This window comes from Vicugna pacos, chromosome 7 (genome assembly GCF_048564905.1).
Source record: "Vicugna pacos chromosome 7, VicPac4, whole genome shotgun sequence".
NCBI classification, from domain to species: Eukaryota; Metazoa; Chordata; class Mammalia; order Artiodactyla; family Camelidae; genus Vicugna; species Vicugna pacos.
Window position 1 is genome coordinate 24,427,725 of NC_132993.1, and position 24,330 is coordinate 24,452,054.

A 24,330-nucleotide genomic window follows, 5' to 3' on the forward strand; every position below is an offset into this window, starting at 1 on the left:
TAAATATGCAAGTATCATCTCTTGCTTAAAAAAGTAATGTAAGTGAGCTAAACTATTAAATGGAAAAATGAAAAACATATCAAAACATAAAGCATGGATACAGGAAATCTAATAAGCGCTGAACTTGTACTTGAAAAGGTTTTTTGGTTTTTTTGTGTTGAGTATATCACTGAGTGGAAGTGTTGTTCCAGTAACACTCTGACAGCCCTCTTGGGTGTTGTTGGACGTGGCTTCTGCTGAACACCTGGCTGTGAGGCACCCACTGAGATCTTTCCCATAAACACATGGAGACACTGTGGCAGGTGGTGTGAAGGATGAGATATTGCTGAATGTGGCAGAGAATCTTTATTTCCACATAGGAGAACAACCTGAGTTTAGAAGGGCATCTATACAAACATCTTTGGCAATACACACATGAATGGTATGAATGTTTGTTACATTAGCTGTCTCCTTACAACGGGTGCTGGGATAACAACTGCAATAAAATTTTTCAGAGAATTGTTGCAGGTCTTCAATTGTGGGCTTCCCATGTACCATGTATTTTCCATCTTTCCCAGTTTGAATAGCAAAATTCATTGGGTTCAGGTGAAGATAGTCACTTGAATTCCAGTGTTTCCTTGCACACACTCCTTGTTTCTGGCAAAGCACCTGGCTACACATTTTGGCTGCTAGGGTGACATTGACTATGTAAGGATTCAGTGTCTTCTTCATGTAATTGTTTAGGTCCATGCAAGATTGCTGTAAAATTACAAGAAGATCAGATTATTAAGATCCAAGTTAGTTCATATGTGAATTAATTCACTACATTAAGCAATTTCTAAGGAAGCACAAAAAGACAACAGACCCAGTAAGAAGTAGGAAATATTTTATCTTTTTTTACTTTAGCAAGCAAGATTCTTCCAAGTGTTTTTGGTAACAATTGTAAGTTTCACATGCCATTTCATGTCACTAAATAATTGACCAGTTGAGGTTTGATGTACTCTAGCTTTGGTCTTCCTCAATAATTCATAAACTAATGGGGGTGGAAGGGGCAGAAAGGTACAATGAGGGTGGAGGATTTAGAGCATGGGCTCTGGGATCCATTTACCCAGACTGGAGTCACAGTTCCATTGATGATCAACTGTGTGAACTTGGGAATCTCTTAAGTTTTCTAAGTCTTAGTTTCCTATCTGGGGGACCTTGGACAAATTAATAACTTGGCTATGCATCACTGTAAAATAAGGATAATTACAGCACCTACCTTACAGGGCTATCATGAAGATGAAAAGGTACAGTGTATATAAAAGTGCTAAGCACGAGGCCCAGCATATCATTGGTTGGCCCTCAATTTATAAATAATATGAAATGTAAGTAAATGTATTAAGTATCACATTTGTCAGACAAGTTTAAAGCGCATTGGAAAGAGTGGTTTCTAAATTGCTAGCTCAAAACAACTGAATAGGTTCAGTCGAGTATACTTTCTGTTAAATGTTACGTATAACTCAAGTTTGGGTGAATTAATGACAGCTCTTTTACAGATATTTGGCAGAGTATGAGTTATGAGCAACTAAAATGATTCATCTTGAAACTGATATTTCTAAAACTGGGACACCATCCTTTTAAAAACATAGAAGGCGGTTGCTTCTTTCATGATCAACAGTTCCATTGAGTGAGCTGTCTGTGCTACTCCTTCAGTAAGACCAAAGAAGTGGTAGTGGTGGGTCAGCAGGAAAGCTGAGGAATCTTGGCAGCTTCCACTCAAATCTATTTCTGTTGCCTCCCTTGAGATGATGCCATCAATGGTAGTCAGAATAAGTGCCTTCCAAGAAGGATGTTCATACCCCAGTCCCATGGAATCTGTGATTTTGTTACTTTACATGGCAAAAGGGACTTTCCAGATATGATTAAGGGTATAGACCTGAGGTGGAGAGATTATCCTGAACTATCTGGATGGGCTCAATCTAATCACAAGAGTTCTTAATAATGTAGAAACACTTTAAGCTTGGATTTTAAAAAATGAGGTGGAAGAAGGAGAGCAAATTCAAAGGGAAGGGAGACTCAGCCAGCATTGCTGGCTTTGAAGACAGAGGAGAGGGCCAAAAGAGAAAGAGCGTGGTGACTTCCAGAAGCTGGAAATGACCCCTAGCCACCACCAGCCAGAAAATAGAGATCTTGTTGCTACAATCACAAGGAAATGAATTCTGCCAACAACTCAAATGAGCAAATGAGGGGCCTTCCATAGAAAGGAGTGCAACTCTGCTGACATCTTGATTTCAGTGCGTTGAAGTCCCTGTTGGACTTCTGAATTACAGAACTGTAAGATAACACTTTTCTGCTGTTTAAACCACTAAGTTTGTTGTAATTTTTATGACAGCAATAGAAAACCTCTTCTTAACCCTCCCATAGCTCTGTAGGGTGTTTAAAATACAATCCAGCTTCTCTCAACTTGTACGCACCTGATGTGGTGTAATCTCTCCTTCCTCTTGTACAACCCTCTTGTCACCCACTCAGCCTTATGTACTAGTTGTCCCACAAACATGGCAGATTCATTTCAAACTGCACTTACTGTTCCCTCTGCCCAGAATGCTCTTCTCTCTAATTTTTAATGTGGTTGATTCCATCTTGTCATTCAGATCACAGCTTTAATTAGACAATACCCTTCTCAGAACCCTTTCCTATCCACTTTGTCATATCTACTATTTTAATTCCCTGCATAGTGCTTATCAAATATTTTTCTTGTCTTGTGTTGTTTCTTCCCCTCCAACTTTACATAAGCTCCAAGAAGGCAGGGACTTTGTCAGTATTCAACACTGCATCATCAGTGCCATGGATATATGAGAATTTATACCAAGTTGAGATGACATTGCAGTTGTCTACAGATACAAAAACTAGACAGGGAAAGGAGTAAAAGGATGAGAATGTTTTGAGAATCCTTAGACTACATAAGATGCTGTCTTTGAAAAGATTTAAAACTGGTTCGCCAAGAGATAAAGCCTGGTTTATAGCATTTGTTAATATCCATGGTGTAAATACTCCTACCATGGCCAGTTTTAAGCTACCAACCTGACATCACCGAGTGCAGAATTAGGAATCAAGTACTCCATTGTTACACAGCACGGTAGTATGGTGTGAAGTAGCACACTGTTACATAACACCATTTCTACTTACACAGATACAATAGATGTAAATAACCTCAAAAGTATGGATGATAGCACATTTGAGTATTATTTTTGTTTTTAACATACTTTATTTTCTTCTAAGCTTTTATAATTTAATATTTAATAATGGCTGTGAACAAACTGTTCACAAAATTTCTGAATAGTTAACAATCAGATCTCATGGGCTGGGACCAGTAGAAGCTGGCTCTGTCACACAACTGGATCTAATAAGATGGAATGGAAGGAAATGATTTGCCTGTATCTGATAACAACTGTTTCACGTTGATTCCAGTCGTTGTAAGTAAACCTGCAATTACTAGTTTCTCAAGTTGTCAATGAATCAGGAGAAACAGGACAAGCAATCTGTGACTCTGTTGATTTCAAATGACGTAGAAAAAAGAGGACATAATGACAGAATCAATAGTCAAAATGATCATCAATTGGCAAAGGTAAAAGACATATACAGAATAGAGTCCACAAGGGACCATTTCAAGGCAGTGTTATTAAGTAGAAAATCATCATATTAAAGTTGAAGGACTGTCCCTGTATGAATAATACTGAAGGTGATTTGAGAGTCATGGCAGAAGAATGTGAATCTAAGATTAAAGTACAATTTTTAAAAAGTGTGATGATTGACTAGTATGCCATGTCATGCCCCTACTAACTGGGGAATGCCTGATTCATTCCTCATCAGAGTCAGGTGGAGCTCTCAATTATTAAAAAAAAAAAAAGAGGAAGTAGTATGGGGAAATTATAAATGGCTCCATCATAGAAGTAACATTATCCTTGAGAAAAGAATTTATAGATTTGAGAAAACAACTAATAAAAACTTGAAATATTCTTAGAATTTTTAAATAATTTTCTGACATATAAGAGTTTTGCAAAGGGGACATATACCTTTCCCTGAACTTATATTTTATATTATTTCTCTTTACTGGTGATCAAACCAGAGACAACAGAATCTACCAAAGAGGTAGAAGGGCTCAGATTACCTTGAAAGAATTTCTGAAAGGAGACTGCTGTTAAGTATCTTTATAAATAAAGGAAAAATCTGGCTAGTCTGTCTGAAGGACAAGATATCAAAAGATCTCTTCTGGTCTTAAGAGTATAAAGCTGTTCTCTGTAGGTCCCAGGAGAAGAGTTCTGGGCCATAAGCATCATTAGACATTCTCCATGGCACCTACATTACAAGTATCTCCACATCCATCAGAGAAGGAAAAGTTCAGCTCCAGCTCAGCAGCGTCCATGTGATAACTTTACTCATGTTTTGAATCAAGAAGACTGAAGAGGTGAGGATAAAGGCCTGATATGGAGAATGAAACAAGAATAAAAAATAAAGGAAGAGAGGAAAGGATTAGGTCATGATAGTAAAAGGCTTTTTGAACTAAAGAAAATGCGTCAGGAGAAAATGAATACAGTTAACACTATACAGAACAAAATAAACACATTTTCCTAATAAAACAAATTTTACTTAAAATTTTACTTAAAATGGATGCTACTAAATATAATCCATGGGAAATAAAGAAGGGTTCCTTTTCCTCTCCCTTAGGGAAGCTTTGAACAACTTAGCAATATCTTCAAAAGGTAACTCCCAACTGCCCACACACCCCCCCCCAGTAGCTGGCCCCCCGCAATAAACTGTCATTAAATAAATAAGTAATTACCAAACAGTAAATGGGCAAATGAAAGAATGAATGAATGCATATCAGCTAGTTGAGCTCTTCTGAGAAGAAAGACAACACAATATAGTAGGAAAAACACCAAATATCAGAAAACCAAGATTGTGGCCCTGTTTTTGCTACTTACTAACCACATAGCCTAGAGAATTTTGATTAATCTCACCAAATTTGTTTTTCTCACTGGAAAAGAGCCTTACAACCCAACCACACAAATGAAAGCTGGTTTGGTTTATCTGTTATTCATTGAGCACATACTATTATGTACCAAACATAGTCATTTTATTACTCAATTCCACAAAAATCCTCAAAAACATTAAAAGTAGAAATGTTTTCACCTACTTCCTGTAATTTCAACTTACCATACTTAGGCTTAAATTGGCGCTTCCCCACATTATAATTCCAGAGACGCCTAGAGCAACACTTTCACCAACTGTATGCACAAGGTCATCCTGGCAAATGTGATGGAAAGAGTTAACAGAGGAATAAAATAGAAGTGTTACTCTTAGAACAGTTACACCAAAGCCAAGAATGCTGACCCAGCAATAATCATTTAAATATTTCCCCGCTACTTATGTCTATCTTTGATGCCACCTCTGTCCTACAATAACAAAAATACAGATTTTCTACTATTTCAATTTTATTGACAAGACCCTATAAAAGAAAAAGAATGAAAGGAACTGAGTTAATACATTGTCTATACTACCCAATTCTCCATGGTTGTGAAGATAACTATATGACTACATTAAAATAAAATATATCCTTGTTTTGCATTCATATAGTGATGCAGAAATACCTGTGTGCACATTCCAAATTAAAAGCTAAATTTCACTCCCTTCAAAAGTGCTATTCAATTGCACTGAACACCATTTGTGGACCATATTCTATAGACTTCATACCTTGATTAACTTACCTGAGAGAGGTATTTCAGAGACACATCAGTAAAAACTGGACGGGCATATACAAACACTGGAAGTGGACTTCCAGCTTTGGCTGCTTTAGACATCCTAATGGCTTCCTGGATACGATTACGAGCAAAGAGTGCACCCCGTAGAGAAGACTTTAACTTGTTGGTCAAATAAATAGATGGGAAAAGGGCAGTGCTTTCTTTCCACAACCAGTCAAGCGCAGCATTTCTTCTTTTTTCTATTTCAGGGCAACTTCCATCGTAAGTAGGTTGGTTATAATTATGATTGTAACAATCAGGAAAAAGATAATAACCCCATAAGTAATTTGGCCGATGTAGTTTTCCCACCTTTAAAGTCTCTAGCATGAAACTCTTTCCTGCCTTTTCAAACTCTACTTTGGCTACTTTGGCAGCCTCTGAGTCAGAAAGTGTTGTATTTTGTTGCCGAACTAGCTCAATAGACTGATTCTTGTAAATATCTTTCGGTTTCCAGTTTCTCTCCCAGGTAGGCCTCCAGTTTTCCCAGTCAATGACAGCCAAGCCCACGTTATCGACTTGAATGTAATAGGAAATGTCCTTTATAGCTTTGTCCAAATGCCTTTCTAAGGATCCCTTCTGGGGGATTCCTCCATGCATATTTTCGCCTGTTACTTCATCTATGTGAGGATAGTAGCCAAGTCTATCAGCATAAAATAATGCAATAGGTTGTCCTCTGACACCTTTCCGGGGGCTTCCCACCAAAGAGAAGAGTCTCAGATCTGGAGGCACCTTAAATCTATCACAAAGTTCAGTTGGGGCATTCCAGGCCCAGAGGAAAGGGGTATTTGGAATAAGAGGGGGTGATCTGAAGTCCCGAGTCAAACAACATGGAATCAGAAGGAAGGTGAACACTGCCTGGGGTGCGCCATTGGACCCAACAAAACTCCTTAAGGAGATGGGCTGGAGCCTTAATTCCTCCATCATGAAGAGCAATGACTACGAAAAGCACTTGTTGCTCCTACACACTTTAGTTTATCCAATATTTGATGCAGGATATAAGCACAGAAGAGAGACAGTAGAATGAAGCCACTTTGATGAAAAGATATAATGATGATTTATATTTAATATTATTCTTCTTGCTTTTGTGTTTTAGGAATGTTTTGCAAATTGCTTCTTCTATAACTGAAAAAAAAAAAAACACACATAGGATATCTTGTTAAACTACCTTTCCATATCAGAGATCACAAGCTTTACCAAATTCCCAACTTTAAGTGCAAGGAATTTAATTCAACTTTTGAAGATGGAGGACTCCTGTGCTTGAGTCAGTAAAATTATTTTCTCTTATGTAGGATACAAATCCTATAATAGCTAATATTTGTCTCATCTTCCCAAATCACTATTGAACCTGCAGAGAAGTAAATGCAGCCATTTTTCCTTGTGCCCTCCTAGTTGTGCAGAATGCCGTACTGAGCAATGCCTTAGCAAAAAACGATTGAATGAAAAGAAATTCCAAGTTGAACCTCTCAAGCTTGTTTGTTATTTCTTGGAAGAGCACTCTGTAGTGGTCTACGCAAAAGTGAAAACAATCTCTCATCGAATTGTGAGATTTCATCATTTTGTTTTTCTTTTTTAAGGGAAGCTGGTAAAAGAGGAGGCAAAGTCACTTCTGTCAGAGGCAATAAGTCAAAAGTTCACTTGAAACTACTGAATCCAACAGACTCTCCTCTTGAGGGGTAAGTTGAAGTTTCTATTTAGAACAGGACTCTTAATGATATCTCAAAGTACTGTACACTCGTGTTTAAATTTAATAAAATATTTATATCTTCTACTAAAAGAATTGGTTCTGACCTAGCTTAATAAAAGCAAAAATGAATTTTGGTCCTTTATAGTTTTTAATAATTGAGATTGTGTTGTGCTGACTGTCCCAATGTGAAGAGTTATGGCGCACTCTGGTACAATAATGTCTGAATCAAGGATAGGAAATTAAGCTAGGCATTACTTAACATTTGGTATTTGCAAAAATTACCTACAAGAAGATGTATTTAAATGTTCTGTGATTCTAGGAGGAAACTAGAACATTTATTTTAATTAGATTCCATTTAATTAGATGCATTTCATAATCCAATAGTAGTGTTCTGCTGTGTGAGGGTACAATGTGGATTGTACCATTCTTCCCACGAATGTGTGTCTTTACCATAGCAAATCGTTCATTCATTCCTGTTGCTGAAAAAGCAGTTGCTCTAAAGAGAACACCATAGATGGAACAAAATAAAATCTTAAGAACCATTGCAGTCTCATGCTTTGAAGATAATAGGTTTTTTTCCCCTAATAGTTAGAACATGTAAAGGAGCTAAAGATTTTCACAGTTTAAGCCCTTATAAACTTTCTTACTTATGACCTAGAAGGTCTTCACCTAAAGTAATACAGGGGAGAAGACTAATTCAACTACTAACTATCAATAAAACTGTCTGAATGGCAGGGAGTGGGACAAGTAAATGGAATAAAGAAAGGATTAGATGTCCTTATACTTAAAGGATAAAGTAGATTAAGCTTATTAAAATAATTAACATTCAAACCTAATTTCGACATGATCACTTTATGTAAGAAAAACATGGGGCAGAATGAGACTATTGGAAAGCTCTCTACTCACAGAAACCTTCAGGAAAAAATGAACACTTCTATCATTGAAAATTGTAAATGTGAATTTTAAAATTTAAAAAGTGGGACTGGGATTTCAAAATGTAGAGTAGATAAACAAAATTGTACTGGAAATATATACAGGATCTTGTGGCTCTCAGCAAAAGAGAATGTGACAATGAATGTGTGTATGTTCATGTATAACTGAAAAATTGTGCTCTACACTGGAACTTGACACAACATTGTAAAATGACAATAACTCAATAAAAAAAGTTTTTATAGTAAAAAAAAAGTGATAAAGCTGTTGACATTTAAAGGAAGATAGTCACTGTAATTGGTTGAACAGTGTCCCCCTACAAATCCATTTCTACCCCAAACCTCAGAATGTGACCTTATTTGGAAATAGAGTCTTTGTAGGTACAAATAGTTAAGGATATTAAGATAATATCATAGATTTAGGGTGGCCCTAAATCCAATTACTGGTATCCATACAAGAAAAGGAGAGGATTCAGAGATACAGAGATATAGGGAAGAAGGCCATGTGACTATGGAGGCAGAGACTGAAGTGATGCAGTTACAGACCAAGGAAAGCCAAATACTGCCAGGAGCCAACAGAAGCTAGAAAAAACAAGGAGAGATTCTTTACTGGAGTCTTGAGAGGGAACATGGCCCTGCTGACACCTTGATTTAGAACTTCTAGTCTTCAGAACTGTGAGATAATACATCTCTGTTGTTTTAAGCCACCAAGTTAATGACAATTTATTTCAGCAGCCCTAGGAAACTCATTATAATCATCAAAGGTTAAAAAAAAAAAAGGATTGTAGCTTCTACAAGTCTCTTTTCTCAAACCAGTTTCAGCTTCAAGAGAAAGACTGGTATATTTATATGTATCATAATGTAACCGTTTTACCCAAACTGACCTAAAAATAAACCAGTGACACAGCCAGAGCCAGAACCTATGTCTTTGAGCCTCATTCTGTGGAATAAAACCTTCTTGAAGTCTTCATAGTTTAAGGAGAAAGGAAAACTCTTCCAACCTTTGGGCTACCTGGTGTTTAGCAACATAACCTCCTCAGGTATCACTGTTTCATACAAAGCAAGACAGATGGTGTCTGTGTGAGCTGAGGCAATGAGCAGAGTCAAAGCATGTAAGGACAGCAAGCCTCACTTGAACTTGAAATTGGCTGCACGTATGAGTCCCAGAGGCAAGATTTCTAGAGGAGTTTAATTTCTCTAGGCAAATAGACAAATAGTTGAGAGACTGGTAAGTGTTAACATATGTGAGAGAAAAAAAGGAAAAGAAAAATGGCAGAGAGAAACGTTGTCAGGTCTAAAGTACAAAGGCAAGATCCAGAGATCACAGATCATTGATTTGTGACTGTGGTCAAAGGATAAGATGAATTCCATTTAGACTGTTAGCAGAACCTTAGGGATTGTCAACATCCACTTCTGAGATCCAATTAGAGGAACTAGCACAGGCCCAGAGCTTTATGATTAGCAAAGAGTATATTTGGATTGGCTGTGATCTTAATTGCTCTAAGCACCTCTCAATCCACTTGGGGTCTTATTACCTAAAGATAATTAAACCAGCCAATCATTCATCCAACATTTATTGAACCCCTATAGGATAAGTACTGTGGCAAGCACCGGTATTTAGAGGAGGAGGCAGCACACTCTTCCTGATAGGTATTAGAAGTGCGGAAATTAACGGCCAGATGTGATAAGCACAGTGACAGGGTGTTAGGATATGCCTAACGCACCATGAGAGTCAAATACCAAGGCACCTGGGTAGATGAGATGTGGCTCCCAACAGAGAACAGTGCTCAAGCTGGACAAACCCAAGTAGGCGTAGGGACTGGGAATAGAGGCAAGGATTAGACACAGAGGACTAGTCTTTGCAGTGATGCATTCCATAATCCAATATGGGAGAACTTTGAGGACCTGAAAAGGAAAGAAAGTTAATGCTGGTAATGGGACAGATTCCATCCCAAGGAATTCTGATTGCAGCCCTTAGGCAAGTAACAAAATAAGTGAAAAAGGCAAGAAGTGTGAAACGATGGGCCAAGGCCAAAGCTCATATCCTGTCCTAAAAGAACGTCTGCTATTTGGCTCAAGTTATTTCGAGTGGTGCCAAATCTTCCAATTTTTAATACATCCATTTTTATAGTGTGAAAATATCAATTTTAAATATGGACAAATCTCTGTACATGTAAGTGTTGGCAGTGTTCAGACATTGTGAGTGAGGTGGAAAATGTCAGCTAACAAAGCTTTGGGTTGTCAATCAGGGGTCCTTGGCCCAATATAGTATTTTGTTAGGGTAGTGAGATGATCAGATTCATTTCAGAATGATTATTATAAGCACTTTATACAAGATACAATGAGAGAGGGACAAGACAGAAGGAGTATAAATAAGTTGGAGAGTAGCAGGGTGATAGGTTCAGGAGGAGAATGAGATTGACAGCCATTGGTCACCAGATGCATTTGGAAGAATAAGGAAGCAAGTAACTTATGACTCCTTGGCTTCTTGGCTTGAACAGTTAGATGGAACCAGACTAAATAAAAAAGACAGTCCCTCAACCTCTTTTCTTTACCCCCATGATCCTTCATCTGTAACAAAGCTGATTAAGCTAATGGAAGTGAAATTTCTTATAAAAGTAAAATATCTTAGATAACCTGAAAAACTATTTTTTAAATGTCATTTAATGTCCTACACAGATCTGCTTCAAAATAATTTGGGTTGGAGAAGGGTGACTAGGTGGCAAGGGGAGGATTTGAGTTTAGGTGGAAAAGATTGGCTGTGAGTTAATAATGGTAGAAACTGGGTGATCAGGACATGGAGGTCATTGTTTTTCTACTTATGTGTTTATTTGGATTGAAGGAGATCAGAACATGCCATCCCCAAAAATGCCATTTTGGCATATTGACTATTTTCAGCTAAAGGCATTTGAGAGACAGCAGGTGCAGGAAGGGCTTTCTAACCTCCCATTTTCTTCCTAAAAGCAGGACATAAAATTTTCTGTGAGAAAAACAGCCTCTTTGAACCAGAAAGAGAATAGTCTTATCACTGGAGACGAGGAAACGATGCCGAGATAATATAACCCTTGTCTTCTATGAGTTTCCCTTCATGCTTCCTTTCCTTAGCTTCTTCTCGGTCTCCATGACTCTACAGTCCCCAGGACAACTGAATAGGATAAAGGCATTGTCACAGTACTCAGCAAATAGCCCCTGGCCTCAGGATACTGAACGTAATTTTTAAAATATATTTTTATTGAAGTATAATCAGTTTCCAACGTTGCGTCAGTTTCTGGTATACAGTACAGCACAATACTTCAGCCATATAGGAACACACATATATTGGTTTTCATATGCTTTTTCACCATAAGTTACTACAAGATATTGAATATGGTCCCCTGTGCTATACAGTATAAACTTGTTTGTCTATTTTATATTTATTAGTTAGTGTCTGCAAATCTCGAACTTTCAATTTAATGTATCCCAGTTTTAATGTATCTAAATTATACCCACACCCTGGGAATCATGCTTTCATATGAAAAATAAAAAGCAAAATTCCAAGTGAGCAGCAGGCCCCTAATTTATTGCTCTGTAGCCTTTATATACTAATCACATGTGATAGGGTGTATATCCTTTCTGAAATACTTAGTTTATCATTTTAACTCAGAGGCTGACTTCTCCCTCCACTTGCAAATTACAGTAAATCTAAGCTGAGTTCTGAGCAAACTTTTCAAATAAGAGACCAGCATAATATCCCCAAAGCAGAAAAATCCATGTGTAACTTTCTTCTCTTATAGCAAAAATTTATGCATGTTTTCAGGAAAGAAAGGAGCTTTCAAGTGAGACATTTTTCCTAGAAAATTTCTTATTAAGCTATGATATTTTATAAGTAGTTTGGCCAGAAATGGACATGGTGATAAACCTGATTCAACAAGAGAAGTTAATACCATTTTGGGCGGCATTCCATCAACTCTTTTTTTCTTCCCCTTTCTCTTTAGTATTATTGTTATCATTATTATTCCTCATTATTGGTTCTTTCTCCTACTCTGTCTTAACTTTGTCAGTATCTCCCCCTGGTAAATTTTGCACAGGCTGGAGATTCTCAAGGCTAAAGAAATTGCTAATCCTTAATCTGTGTATCTCCTTCCAAGCACAATTAAATGCCAAATGACCTCCTCCCAAAGCCAAAGATGTAGTCTTAAAGACATGGCATGCTACAGAACTTCTCTTTTTTTTTTCCCCACAGAGAGACATATCTATCTCATTTTCCCTATCAGGCTATGCAGTAGAAATTTAAAAAGACAACTTACTTTTGAAACAAAATTTGAGTTTTCCTCTAAGAAGTCAGTAGGTTTGTCCCAGACCATCTAATAACTCTACAGTATTTAACCTGTTGGGTGAGAGAAGACAGCTCTTTGCCCGGTCAATTAAAGATAGACTTAATTTTTTTGAAGCGTGATTGTGTGACTAGGGGAAAGGGAACTTTTGTGTGTGTGCCTGTGGGGGTGTGTGTGTGTGTGTTTGAATATGTGTGTTTGAATCTCAGCAGATTGAAGTGCCTCCTAACAGAAAAGATTAACAAGCTTGGTAAATTAACATAAGAATCTTGTACATTGCTTATTAGCATTTGAAATGAGTTTAAGAACAATGATAAAACACATGCTCGTTGCAGTTGTTTTGATTGTTAAGCATTCTGTTAAATTAATGACAGATTTCTGTAGTGTAATGTATAGAAAGAACTTAAAGGCATCAATTTCAAGGAACTACGGCATTCACTGTAAAAGTAGTCTCTCCTTAAGAAATTAATGAAATGAATTAGAATTGATATTTAATATTTTCAAAAAGATATTTAAGGTGGGAAGAGAGAGAGGAGGGGAGGAAAAAAAGAGCCAAATAAATAACAAAGTTCCTCAAGAGAAGTTCCAAACATCTAATTTTATTTAATTGTGATAGTGGAACACAGATATAATTTATATATGCTCATTTTTGCAATAGAAGTTTGTCCTGTTGTGCCAAGACATAATTAAGAAGTAATACATCTAAGAAGCTAGAAAACCACAGGATGATTAAACATGAATTCTAAATATTGAAACCTTAAGTTATATTGATATATTGGAAAACATGTAGGATTAGGTTATTGTTCAATTTTCCAAGCCACTTAATTGAGACTCAATAGATACACACAAGAGTTAATAGTTAAGTAAAAGAATGAACTTGACATACTTTGAATTTCAGTAAACTCAAAATATGGCCAATGGTGACTTTTAAATAAAGATGTTCAAACAAGAACCAAAACATATTGTCCAGAAGCCACAAAACCATCAAAGAAAAACTAGAACAGGACAGTAGTTAAAGCAGTAAAAACAAATTTTATGAAGAAAAACTATTGCAGTAGGGAAGACTCCTCAGAACAGAAATGGACTCAATTCTGAATACAAGGAGGAAGAGTGGGGATTTATAGCCAAGGAGCAAAGGGACAGGGGTGGTCAGTGGGTAGAAAAATTACTAAGAAGAAACATCAGGGGTAAAGGGAGGGTCTGGCTAAACTCACCAGGCCAGATCCTTGCTGAATACAAGCCAGGTGATCAGACAGACATCACCTGGGGGAAGGTGGAGGATGAGGAACCTGGTTACATATGCCGGGGGATCAGGCATGTTGGATGGGGAACTCCTAGTAAAGTGACTTTACAGGATTCTTGGTAGAATTGGACTCGGTAGGAAAGGCTACAGAAGTCCAGGGTTTGGGACCTAGGCAACAGGAGAGCTCAGTGGACCTAATGAGTATGGTCCAGTAGAGAATCTGTCAGTCCCCAATCTTGTGCATGCTATTGAGTTAACCATTTAATGAAATAAATGACCTTGATCTTCTTTGAATTTCAGTAAACTGAAAATTGTGGCTTATGGTAACACTTTAAAATGAAGATGGTCAAACAAAAAACCAAAGTGTAGCATCCAGAAGCCAGAGTTCAAACACTACTCAGAAGACAAATATGTCTTCTACAACCAAGCATGAAGCACTGACACACCCAGATACGACTGAAACAGAGTAATCGAAAAACTGCGTAAAGTCTTGAAGAGTCAATTCTAGAGGCTAATTAAAAACACCGCTAGGGATGCTTCCTGCAGTGCCACCTGTCAGACCCCAGGCTGAACTTGGCGATGCCTCACTTGCCATCAACCCAGCATTCCACTGCCATAATTCTGGGACCAATCCTGGTTCTTCTGTGGTTACGGTGACTCAGCTGCCTGGCACAAAAAGGCAAAGGGGCTTAGTACTGTTGGAGCTTAGGGCAGGCAGGCTGTCCCAAAATATGCCAAAGTGGCATTGGATTATTTCAAATTAAAGTTCCTTGAAAAGTAGCCCATACAAAAAGGACACTTTGACTCTTCTTTGTCTCCCTGAATACAGGAAATAAATCTCCCCTGTGAAGGGTACACTTCCTGCACCAGGAGGCTAATAGAGACATCCTTATCACCAGAGATAAATTGCTCAGGGCTGAGAAGCCCACATAAACAAACTTTGTTCCTGCTTTAATAATTTACTACCCAAGCCTAACTTTACTAATTAAGCTCTCAAACCCAAGCCTCTTTGTTCTCTCAAATGCTCACAAATTTATTGTTTATGTAATGAGATATAAAAGCTGCCTGCTTTTGATCACTCCCTGAGCATCCTTTTATGATCTCTCATGCACATGATATTAAATTAGTTGTCCTCCTGTTAATCTGTCTTGTGCTGATTTTATTGTTGGTCCAGCCACAAGAACTCAAGAAGGGAGGGTAGAGAGGGATATTTCCCCCTCCCTGACAGTACTATTCAAGTCAAAGTTTAAGAAGAATAACGAACACCTGCATTATTACTGGTGCCTTGCACCATGAAATTCACAAAAGTAGAGTAGCCATAACATGGGCTATGAATTGGTCTTCTATTAGCAGTATTAACTTTTGTTTCTCTTTGCTCGACCAGTCAGATGAGTTTTGGGTTTTTTCTCTGAATTGTCAAAGTCCTAGTTACTAAATCTTCTACATATGGGATTATGTCAATGATCTAAATGGCCACTGTAGCCTAAAATAAACAAAACACCTATGTATTCATAAATTTCCTTTGTCCAAAGACAATAGGGACCCAATGTCATTAAACGCATCTGAGCACCTTCATTAAGACTGCACATCAATGCCACTGAAGACAAAGATGAGCTCAGCTTCAAAACACAGTACAGCAGGTATTTTCCTCTTATCTAAGAGATCTGAAGCCTATAGAGATAACCAGGCTTCTAAATGGAGCACTTCGGAGGCAGACTGAATTTTTAACTTAGGACAGAGGACTGATTCAAAAGTCTTGTCAGAGTTTTAAGTGATGTAATAGTTATCACCCTAAAATGCCATGTTCTGCAGTCTACCTTACGAATGCACATTTTGTGAACGCAAAACTGTGACTGAAGACTCCAGCAACCAAGTGTCTTCTTAGCGGGGATGTGTGGCAGTTCAGTCTAGGCCAGCTTTTCATCCAGGCTGTAAAGAAAAATAAAACTCAAATTTTTCATTATCCACAAAAGTTCCTTTGAGGGAGAAGGGCTTGGGGTTACAGATTCTTATGGACAAAATGAATTCCACCTGGGAACTGCATACATCTCAGTCCAGAGGGATCCTGCTTTGCACCTCTTGTGTTAATCTCTTTGCCTTAGATTTTTAAAATGTCTCTTCTGAGCCTAGAGGTATATCTCTCTCTGACTGTTTCCACTGCGGCCTTTCCAAATAGATCTGACTACTGAAGTGTTAATCTCTGATTGCCACCAAGGCTATTTCAAATGATTCAAAGGCTGTCATAAAAAGCGTACTTATTTCTTAGCCCCCGTCACAGTTTATGTTCAAATTTGAAATAAGTCTGTCTCCCTCACTAGACTGTAAACTCTCTCTTGAGTTCCAATTTCCCACTGCTGGGCCTGGTACAGAGTAGAGGGTCCACATGTACTTCATTGAGTAGGTGAATGGGTGAATCTATTAATTAATCCTCTTATCAAAATACTTTTTTCCTTTTCCCCAGCTTCACTCAGTTTTAATCTCCTACCCTTCTCCCAAGTTACAAGTTATCTGTTAGATAAAACCCATTTATCACATCTTAAGCATTAACACGATAAAGAGTTGAAGGGGTGACAATTATCCTTAAGTAAGAAGAGCTTTGTTTTATCTTACTTTGTTATATGAAAGTAAAAGGTATCTTAGAGGTTACAATTAGCAGGGAGTTTAATCTTACTCTCTCAGAACTGCCCCCACTGCCACCATTCTCTCTAGTTCATGATATGATACAGTCCAAGATGCAGATATGGTATATATGCCACAGAGCAGCAGTGGAAATGTTTACTGGTGTTTCCCTTTACAATGACTTTTTTCTTTCCTTTTTTTTTCTTTTGGTGTATATATTTTTATTGAAGTATAGTCAGTTTACAATGTTGTGTCAACTTCTGGTGCACAGCACAGTGCTTCAGTCATACATAAACATACATATATTTGTTTTCATACTCTCCTTCACCATAAGTTACTATAAGATATTGAATATAGTTCCTTGTGCTATACAGTATTAATTTGTTGTTTGTCTATTTTATATATGGTAATTAGTATCTGCAAATCTCGAACTCCCAACTTATCCCTTCCCATTCCCTTCCCTCCCTGGTAACCATAAGTTTGTTTTCTATGTCTGTGAGTCTGAATCAAGAAGAAATAGATCATTTGAACAGACCAATCCCTAGAAGTGAAATAGAATCAGCAATAAAAAAACCTCCCTGCAAACAAAAGCCCAGGACCAGATGGCTTCACTGGGGAATTCTATCACACATGCAAAGAAGAGCTCTCCTCTTCTTACATTTACTTTTAACTTTTTTCTTTCTGTTTTAACTGAGTCTTTCATTCACCAATGGGACCTTAAGGCTGGTGACTTTGGGGCTTAAGGAGATTCAGAAAAGGATTAAGGCTTTATTTCTGTTTTTAGCTTTTTTATGCAGTGATTAGATGATTCAAATTATTCAATTTTTAGGCATCACTCAACTCTTTGAAAATACATTGGTAATACCTAGATCAGTCTAACTCCCAGGGATGCTGGGATGATGTGTGAAAGGATATCTATGAAGTATTTTTCACAAGAAGCTCTGAAAATCCAAAGTGCAGTGTTATCTCCCCTGGACTATCTGTATTACATCTTGCTTATATTTGTTCATTTGCATTTACCCCAAACTATAAGAAAGACGGTTGTCATAAGGTGTAAATAGAATTGGCTTTGACCTATAGGAGGCCCAAAGAGCCAATATAGGTAATTAGATTAGGGGTATCTCTAGAAAAATTTAGGAATTGTGAATTCTTAGTCCAAGAAACCCAAAGAAATGTTTATCATGGATAGTGACATTCTTAGACAACACAGAGAACTTTGTGGGGAGGAGATGGGGATAACAGCGGTGATCAAAGTCTCCTCTAAAGATTGTGGCCAGTGAGAAAGGAAAGATGGACAGAGGAAGAGTCATCCTAGCAAAATTCACTTCAAGGTGTAGAAACTCAGTAAAGGTTGCATTTACAATTAAATAGTCCTTTTATCTCCACTTACGGATTGAGAAGCTGGGTGTTTTGCCTCAACAAAGACCACACGCTGCCAGTTGAAGGAAATGGAAGAGCTCAGTCAACCCTTCCACAAGAGACAGTGGCTAGTCCTTCAACACTGAGGTGGTCTCTGGCCAAGATCTAATCACAAAGAGCATTTCAGAGCAAAAACTAAATCACCTAAGTAGACCTATGCATTTTAGGCACAAATTGAGGGTAGTTGTGAACACGATTATCCAAGAAAGTGATGTTGAGTTGGCTTAGTCCTAGCATTTTTTTTCCAAATTGCAGGTCACAAACTGTTAGTGGGTCACAACACTGATTTAATTGGTTGTAATGCGCATTAAAAAAAATAAGTGAAATAGATTATAACAGAGTGAAATAGGATCAGATTAAATAGAATAGGGTAGAATAGGAAATACAGACGGTCACCCCATGTAGTTAGGGTGAGTATCATTTTACGAACTTTTCCCATCAGTTATATGTTTACACATGTGTGCAATGGGTCACAATGTCAACTACATTTTTTACTGTGGAATGGATCAAACCACTTTGATACTCAAAAACTCTGAGTCTGACACACCTGGGTTTTGAATCCTAAGAGTAGCCACTTTCTAATTAAGTGGCCTTGGGTAAATTATTAAATCTCTTTCATCTCTTCAGCAACCACAACAGAATTCTGAGCTGTCTTGGGACTCCTTAAAGAAATGTCTGTAAATGTCTAAACTACTGGACTAAGCAACTCAGTTTTCTACGTGAGAACCAGCAGGCCTGGAATCTGCTTCTCAACTTGGTAGCAGTGTGTGGCCTTGTCCAAACTATTTAACTTCGTTGCACTTTAGTTTTGTTTTCCTTTTCTTTCCTTTTCTTTTTTTTTTTTCTCAGTTAAAATATGTGGATATTAAGAGCAACTATCTCATAGATCTGTTGTGAAATTTTAGTGAAATAATGTGCAAAAATCACTCAGCACGATGCCTGTGAAGAGATTCAGAACATTCCACCCCCAAATGTGCTACTTGAGCATAGTATTTGGATTATTTTGAGCTGAAGGTGATTGAGCTACATAAATGAGAAGGGCTCTCTGACCTCCTGCTTTCTGCCTGAAGCAGGACAGACCATTTCTCATGGGAAAGGTGTACTCCCGGTACCAGGAAGCAGGGAATGTCTTATCACCAGAGACTGGGAGTTGACACCAAAGTGGATCTGCATGAATAAACCTATGAAAACGACCCTTTTCTTCCAGGAGCTTCCCTCATATACTTCCCAGTCACAATTTACTGCTCCTGAAGCTGAAACCCTGTTTCCTTGTCTTGTCATTCCTTCACATTTTATCATTATTTGTTAAAAAGATATATAAGCTTTTGGTCCTAAGTACTTCTTTAGGTCTCCCTTTTCCCTGTGAAGGCTTGCATGCACATGTAAAAATACTAAATAATGCTTGAGACTCACAGACATAGAAAACAAACTGATGGTTACCAAAGGGGAAAGGGAGGGGAAGATGACTTAGGAGTTTGAGATTAGCAGATACAAACTACTGTATATAAAATAGGTAAATTACAAGGTCCTACTGTAGAGCACAGGGAACTAATGACCTATAATGAAAAGGAATATGAAAAGGGTTTTTATAAATATGTATAACTGAATCACTCTGCTGTACACCAGAAATTAACACAGTATTGTAAATTAACTATACTTCTATTAAAATTTTTTTTTAAATTAAATAAAGTTGGTGTATTTTTCTCCTGTTAATCTGTCTTTTGCCATTTCAATTCACAGGCCCCCACTGCAGAATCTAAAAGGGTAAAGGAAAGTTTTTTTTTTCCTTCCTTTACATCTGACACATGGTAAAGACCAAATAAATGTAAGTTGTTGCCACAGTTATTATTAATAATAGCATCCCTTGCCTCTATCCTCTTCTGAATAAAAGGAAGGAGAAGCATGAGTAAAGGAGGCAAAACTCAAGACCATTTAATGAGCCATAGATCTGCTGGCATTAAAGCTTCCCTAGGAAACACCAAGAAAAAAAAAGATTTTTTAATCTAAATATGTGGTCCATGAAAGAATTGGTCTGGCAGAAATAAAATACCCAGCATATTTATTCTGCAGTGGCGCCAGATCTGATGATGGTGCTGTGCCTTAGTCATGGCTCTTGTCCCCTCCCTGTGAGCCCCGAGAAGGAGCCTGCGTGGCACTCCATGGATTATGACTCCATCAGGAGATTAGATGGACTCCAGCCTTAATGTGGGTTGCATTAATTTGGCTACCTCTTTGCATCCCGTGGAGAAGTCCACTAAGAAGACAACGTATTCAAGCTCAGACTTCAAACTGTCTTCCCTCATTCCGACTGAAATATTTTTTGACTCATCATGGGTGACTTCTTTTCAGTCTTTTAAATTGGATTCATGGAATAAGCAAGTAGCATACGAGTAAGAGGCATTTAAAATAACTATTAACAAGACAAATTATTAATATAGAATCCAGATATTTTCACAGTGTTAGGGCATTATATATTATCTAGGCCAAACAGACTGATTCTGCTTCTATTTCACAAAAGAGAAGGAAGAACAATTACTAAAAATCAAAGAAGCAATAGTTAAGAATATTTCTCAGGATCAAACTTACTTTGGCTATTAGCAGGTTTATCAACATCTATAAGATAGGGGTAATCATTAATAACCATTATTATTGCTGTTATCAAAATAAACAGTACACCTAGCATATCACATATACACCAGAATGTATGACAGATGCTATCCAAGAGGAAAATGAACTCCCATGTCAACCTTCTAATGCCATTATAAAGACGTGTGAACAGCCCTAGTTATTTCTGTCCCTCTACAGTGTTCCCTAAAAACCTGAGCATGTTTACCCTTGTGGATGAGCAGAACAGCAGTTCTGTGTCTCCTCACCAAGACCAGAGGGAAACAGGAGTGCCCTGTGATTCTCACCTGAGACAAGAGAACCAGGAACTGAGGGCCATTGTGACAGGTGCCTAACAATCTGGCTAGTTTATGACAGGATGGGCGTGTCCTTGAGATTGACCAACAGGGAGAAGGCACAGGAAAGAAGGAACTCAGAGAGGATAGGGGAATCAGTAGTGGAAATATCCAGGAATATTCATTAGAATTGGGGGCTCTTCCGCTTCAGAAGTTTTGAAGAGTTTGAACCTGATGTGAGATCGGAGGAACTGACCAAATCTGAATTTGGAGGATGGGGACAAGATCTTTATAAGACCTACTTTTTTTGCTAGAAAAACAAAAACAAAAAAGCCAGAACAGACAGATAACACGATAGCTTCAAAGCATTAAGGAGAAATTTCCAAGGCACATGCACACTTGTCAACATAATTATTAGGCAGTCTCCCAAGGTTGCATCTAATTAGTACTTTAGCTACTTAATGAATGTTTATGGCTTTGACAAAGAATATTGTTTTTGTTCAATTGTGTATGGCTTATTTGCTTCTAATTCTTAACATGCAATGGCTATAGTTTTAAAAATCCAAGATTTAAGTAATATTTATTGATGGCTTAACCTACTTTAACCAAATGCGCCATATTTATTATATTTTAAATGTTAACATGCATACAACAAGACTTTCATTAAAATGTCATTAAGAGACAGTGTTTACAGGAAAGCAAGTTCAGCCAAATCCCTAAAATCAGACAAGTAACGACTGATTATGAAGCCATCTAAGGATTTTCAGTAAACAATTAATTATGGCATTTAAATGTCTCAGTAACACCCTGGGGTAAGAATTATCATTCTCATTTTGCACATGAAGAAATAAGCATTAGAGAAAACTAAATGACTTGTCCACCAACCCCAAGCTAGGAAACCCAGTTCTGGCTAATTCTGTGATGCTCTTGCTCTTCACAATGCCCTCTATGGGACAAGCCGCTGTCATAGCGATGAAAATAGGAAGCAAATACAGGACATTTTCTTCAGGGGGAGACCGAATATTTTAATTATCTAGTGTAGTATGTAGATGACGGGCACTTTTCTGCTTGTGTAACTAACCATCAGACTTTGCTCTTAGAATCAACCTCACTTGAAAGAAAAGAATTAAAACTCAGTCTAAAGATCTTCAAAGGGGTGGATTTAGTTAGACCCGAGTGCAGTCCTCCTACCCCTAAGCCATCTGCCTGTTTTTGGTTTAGAAAACGTTCACAGAATGATCACCTCTTCTGTTCATTTTTTTGCACTCAACTGTTTTTGCGTATGCGCACTTACTCCAAATGATTAGAGGTGTTAGCATGGCAGTTCTGGTTTGTGTTTTGATTTGGTTTACTCCGTTTTGATCAGGAAAACAGCAATACTGTCTAGTTAGAATAAGATGTCCTTTAAGAAACTAACACTTTACCTAAGGTGGAGGTAAGTTTGAATTATTTGTAGAGTTCTTTCACTTCCTGGTTAATGTGTATGACCTTTCAACTTTGCCAACAGTGATTAATTGAAGAGATGATATAGATATAGATATAGATATATAGTCTGAAGTTATGTATTGAAGCCTCACTATATAACTTTCTCAGAAAAATCCAGTGGAGAATGGATGAAGTCTGGGCCCATCAGTACTGAGCCTACACGTTTCTGTGCTCTACAGCACACCGAGGAAACAGGACAAAACGCGCTAGCCTGAGTCCAGCCTCAGCCACAAATCTGAGACGAGTTACATAGTCACTAACATTTTAATTTTTCTCTTTCTTTCCCTCTCTCTCTCTTTAACACTCTCTACATAGTAACACATTTAATCCTGATAATAACCCCAAGAAGTAGGTAAAAGTATTGTCCCCATTTTACAGATACCGCACAATTCCTTTTTTACTTCAGGCCAAGCAAATTTCAGTTGAATCCCTCGGATTCAGATTTCAGAACCATATGTACTTCATTGGCAAAGTCCAGGAGGGCCTTAGTGCAGTGGTTGAGGTGAGGAAAAGAAACCAGTTGCACTGAGGCCCATGGGTTCTTCAGCTCAAGAGATCCACTTCATTAAAAGTTTGTCTTGGGTGATGTGTGAGTTGTTTATGGTGATCTTCCAACACTTAGAACAAAAATCTTTAAACTGGAGGAAGAAAACTCTAGAAACTGCCCAGAGAGGTGTTACTGGAACCGAAGTTCCAAACCAGAGCTTTGCCTAAAATGAGGCTGTGGGCAGGAGTGAGAATTTTATACATTGCAGGGGGATATCGAGATGTTCTGGAGTCACTGGGGCATCTCAGATTATACCATTGGGGCCGACTGCTTGATTTATTGATTAAACCATCTTAAATGGAGCATTTAGATAAACAACAAGTTTATACTGCACAGCACAGGGAACTATATTCAATATCTTATAGCAACCTATAATAAAAAATATGAAAAGGAATATATGTATGTATATGTATGACTGACACATTATGCTATACACCAGAAATTGACACAACACTGTAAACTGACTATACTTCAATAAAAAATTTTTTTTCTAATGGAGTACTTATTACATACACCAGCATGAAAGATATCACACAGAACAGGTTCTGCTCCCATGGAGTTTGCATTCTAGTAGGAGGAAACAGATGATAAGAAAATCAATTTAAAAAAACTTCCAAGTGATAAATTTTGTCTTCATCCTTTTGGGCTGCTATAACAAAACATCACAGACTGGGTAGTTCATAAAGAACAGAAATTTATTTCTCACAGCTCCGCAGGCTGGGAAGTCTAAGAGCAAGGTGCCAGTATGGTCAGGTGAGGGCGCTATTCCGGGTTGCAGACTTCTCTCTGTCCTCACGTGGTGAAAGGGGGTCTCTTCTATAAAGGCACCAGTCTCTCATGAACTAAACCCCTCCCAGAGGCCCCACATCCTAATACCATCACAACAGTCATTGGGATTTCAACATACGAATTTTGAGGGTACACACAATGTTCAGACTGTAAACAAATGTTATTACAGAATTTTTAAAGAATGAGGAAGAGAGTAATCAGGGTTGAGAAAGCAATTCTTGTCGATTTTAAAGAGTATAATATATAACGCTGACTCTTCAAGAGATTGTACCAGTTAACGTTTCCTCCAAAAATTAATGCTTATTTCCCTCATACCCAAACTAACACTGTACTGTTATACCTTGTAAAGCCTGTGATGTTCAGAGTAATGTAAAAATGATATCTCATTGTTTAATAATTTATTTTGAGAAGTGAGGCTATGCATTGTTTCTTTGTTATAATTTTTGGTTATTTAAAAAAGACTTTCTTTTTGTTTTTTTGAGGGTGGGTAATTAGTTTGTTTGTTTGTTTGTTTATTCATTTATTTTAATGGGGATTGAACCCAAGACTTCATGCATGCTAAGCATGCACTCTACCACTGAGCTATACCCTCCTCACTTTTTGCTATAATTTTTGGTCTATCTACTTTTCCCAAGTTTGGGTT

The 24,330-nt window shown here is 37.7% G+C and overlaps 1 protein-coding gene and 1 long non-coding RNA gene across 5 annotated transcripts in view; one reads left to right on the forward strand and one right to left on the reverse strand.

Annotated features, from left to right (window-relative positions):
* Nucleotides 1-19,811, forward strand: part of LOC140697350 (uncharacterized) — a 33,602-nt gene extending 13,791 nt beyond the window's left edge. For 2 of the 3 annotated variants that reach the window (XR_012074303.1, XR_012074301.1), the window contains 2 exons: nt 7,334-7,432; nt 14,229-15,070. This is a non-coding gene — a long non-coding RNA (uncharacterized lncRNA). Of the gene's footprint in view, nt 1-7,333; nt 7,433-14,228; nt 15,071-19,706 lie in introns of those variants that run through there. The other variant, XR_012074302.1, reaches the window with a different exon arrangement.
* SPAM1 (sperm adhesion molecule 1) lies at nt 327-20,878 on the reverse strand. 2 transcript variants are annotated; one of them, XM_072964572.1, is made up of 6 exons: nt 20,800-20,878; nt 15,746-15,857; nt 12,659-12,738; nt 5,727-6,881; nt 5,176-5,265; nt 327-738 (listed from the first exon to the last, which is right to left on the reverse strand). In XM_072964572.1, exons 4-6 carry the CDS (start codon nt 6,681-6,683, stop codon nt 346-348), a joined length of 1,440 nt encoding a protein of 479 aa, XP_072820673.1. In that variant the 5' UTR covers nt 6,684-6,881; nt 12,659-12,738; nt 15,746-15,857; nt 20,800-20,878; the 3' UTR covers nt 327-345. The 2 variants fall into 2 exon arrangements, with proteins under 2 accessions (XP_072820673.1, XP_015093047.2); XM_015237561.3 differs by lacking the exon at nt 12,659-12,738.
* Between the last annotated feature and the right edge of the window lie 3,452 nt (nt 20,879-24,330).

Coding starts and splice junctions, on each gene's coding strand:
- SPAM1 (XM_015237561.3), bottom strand. CDS start 6,683: ATGATGGAGGAATTAAGGCTCCAGCCCATCTCCTTAAGGAGTTTTGTT. Junction 5,266..5,726: donor CTCTGAAATACCTCTCTCAG/GTAAGTTAATCA, acceptor CACATTTGCCAG/GATGACCTTGTGCATACAGT. Junction 739..5,175: donor CCAATTTAAGCCTAAGTATG/GTAAGTTGAAAT, acceptor GTAATTTTACAG/CAATCTTGCATGGACCTAAA.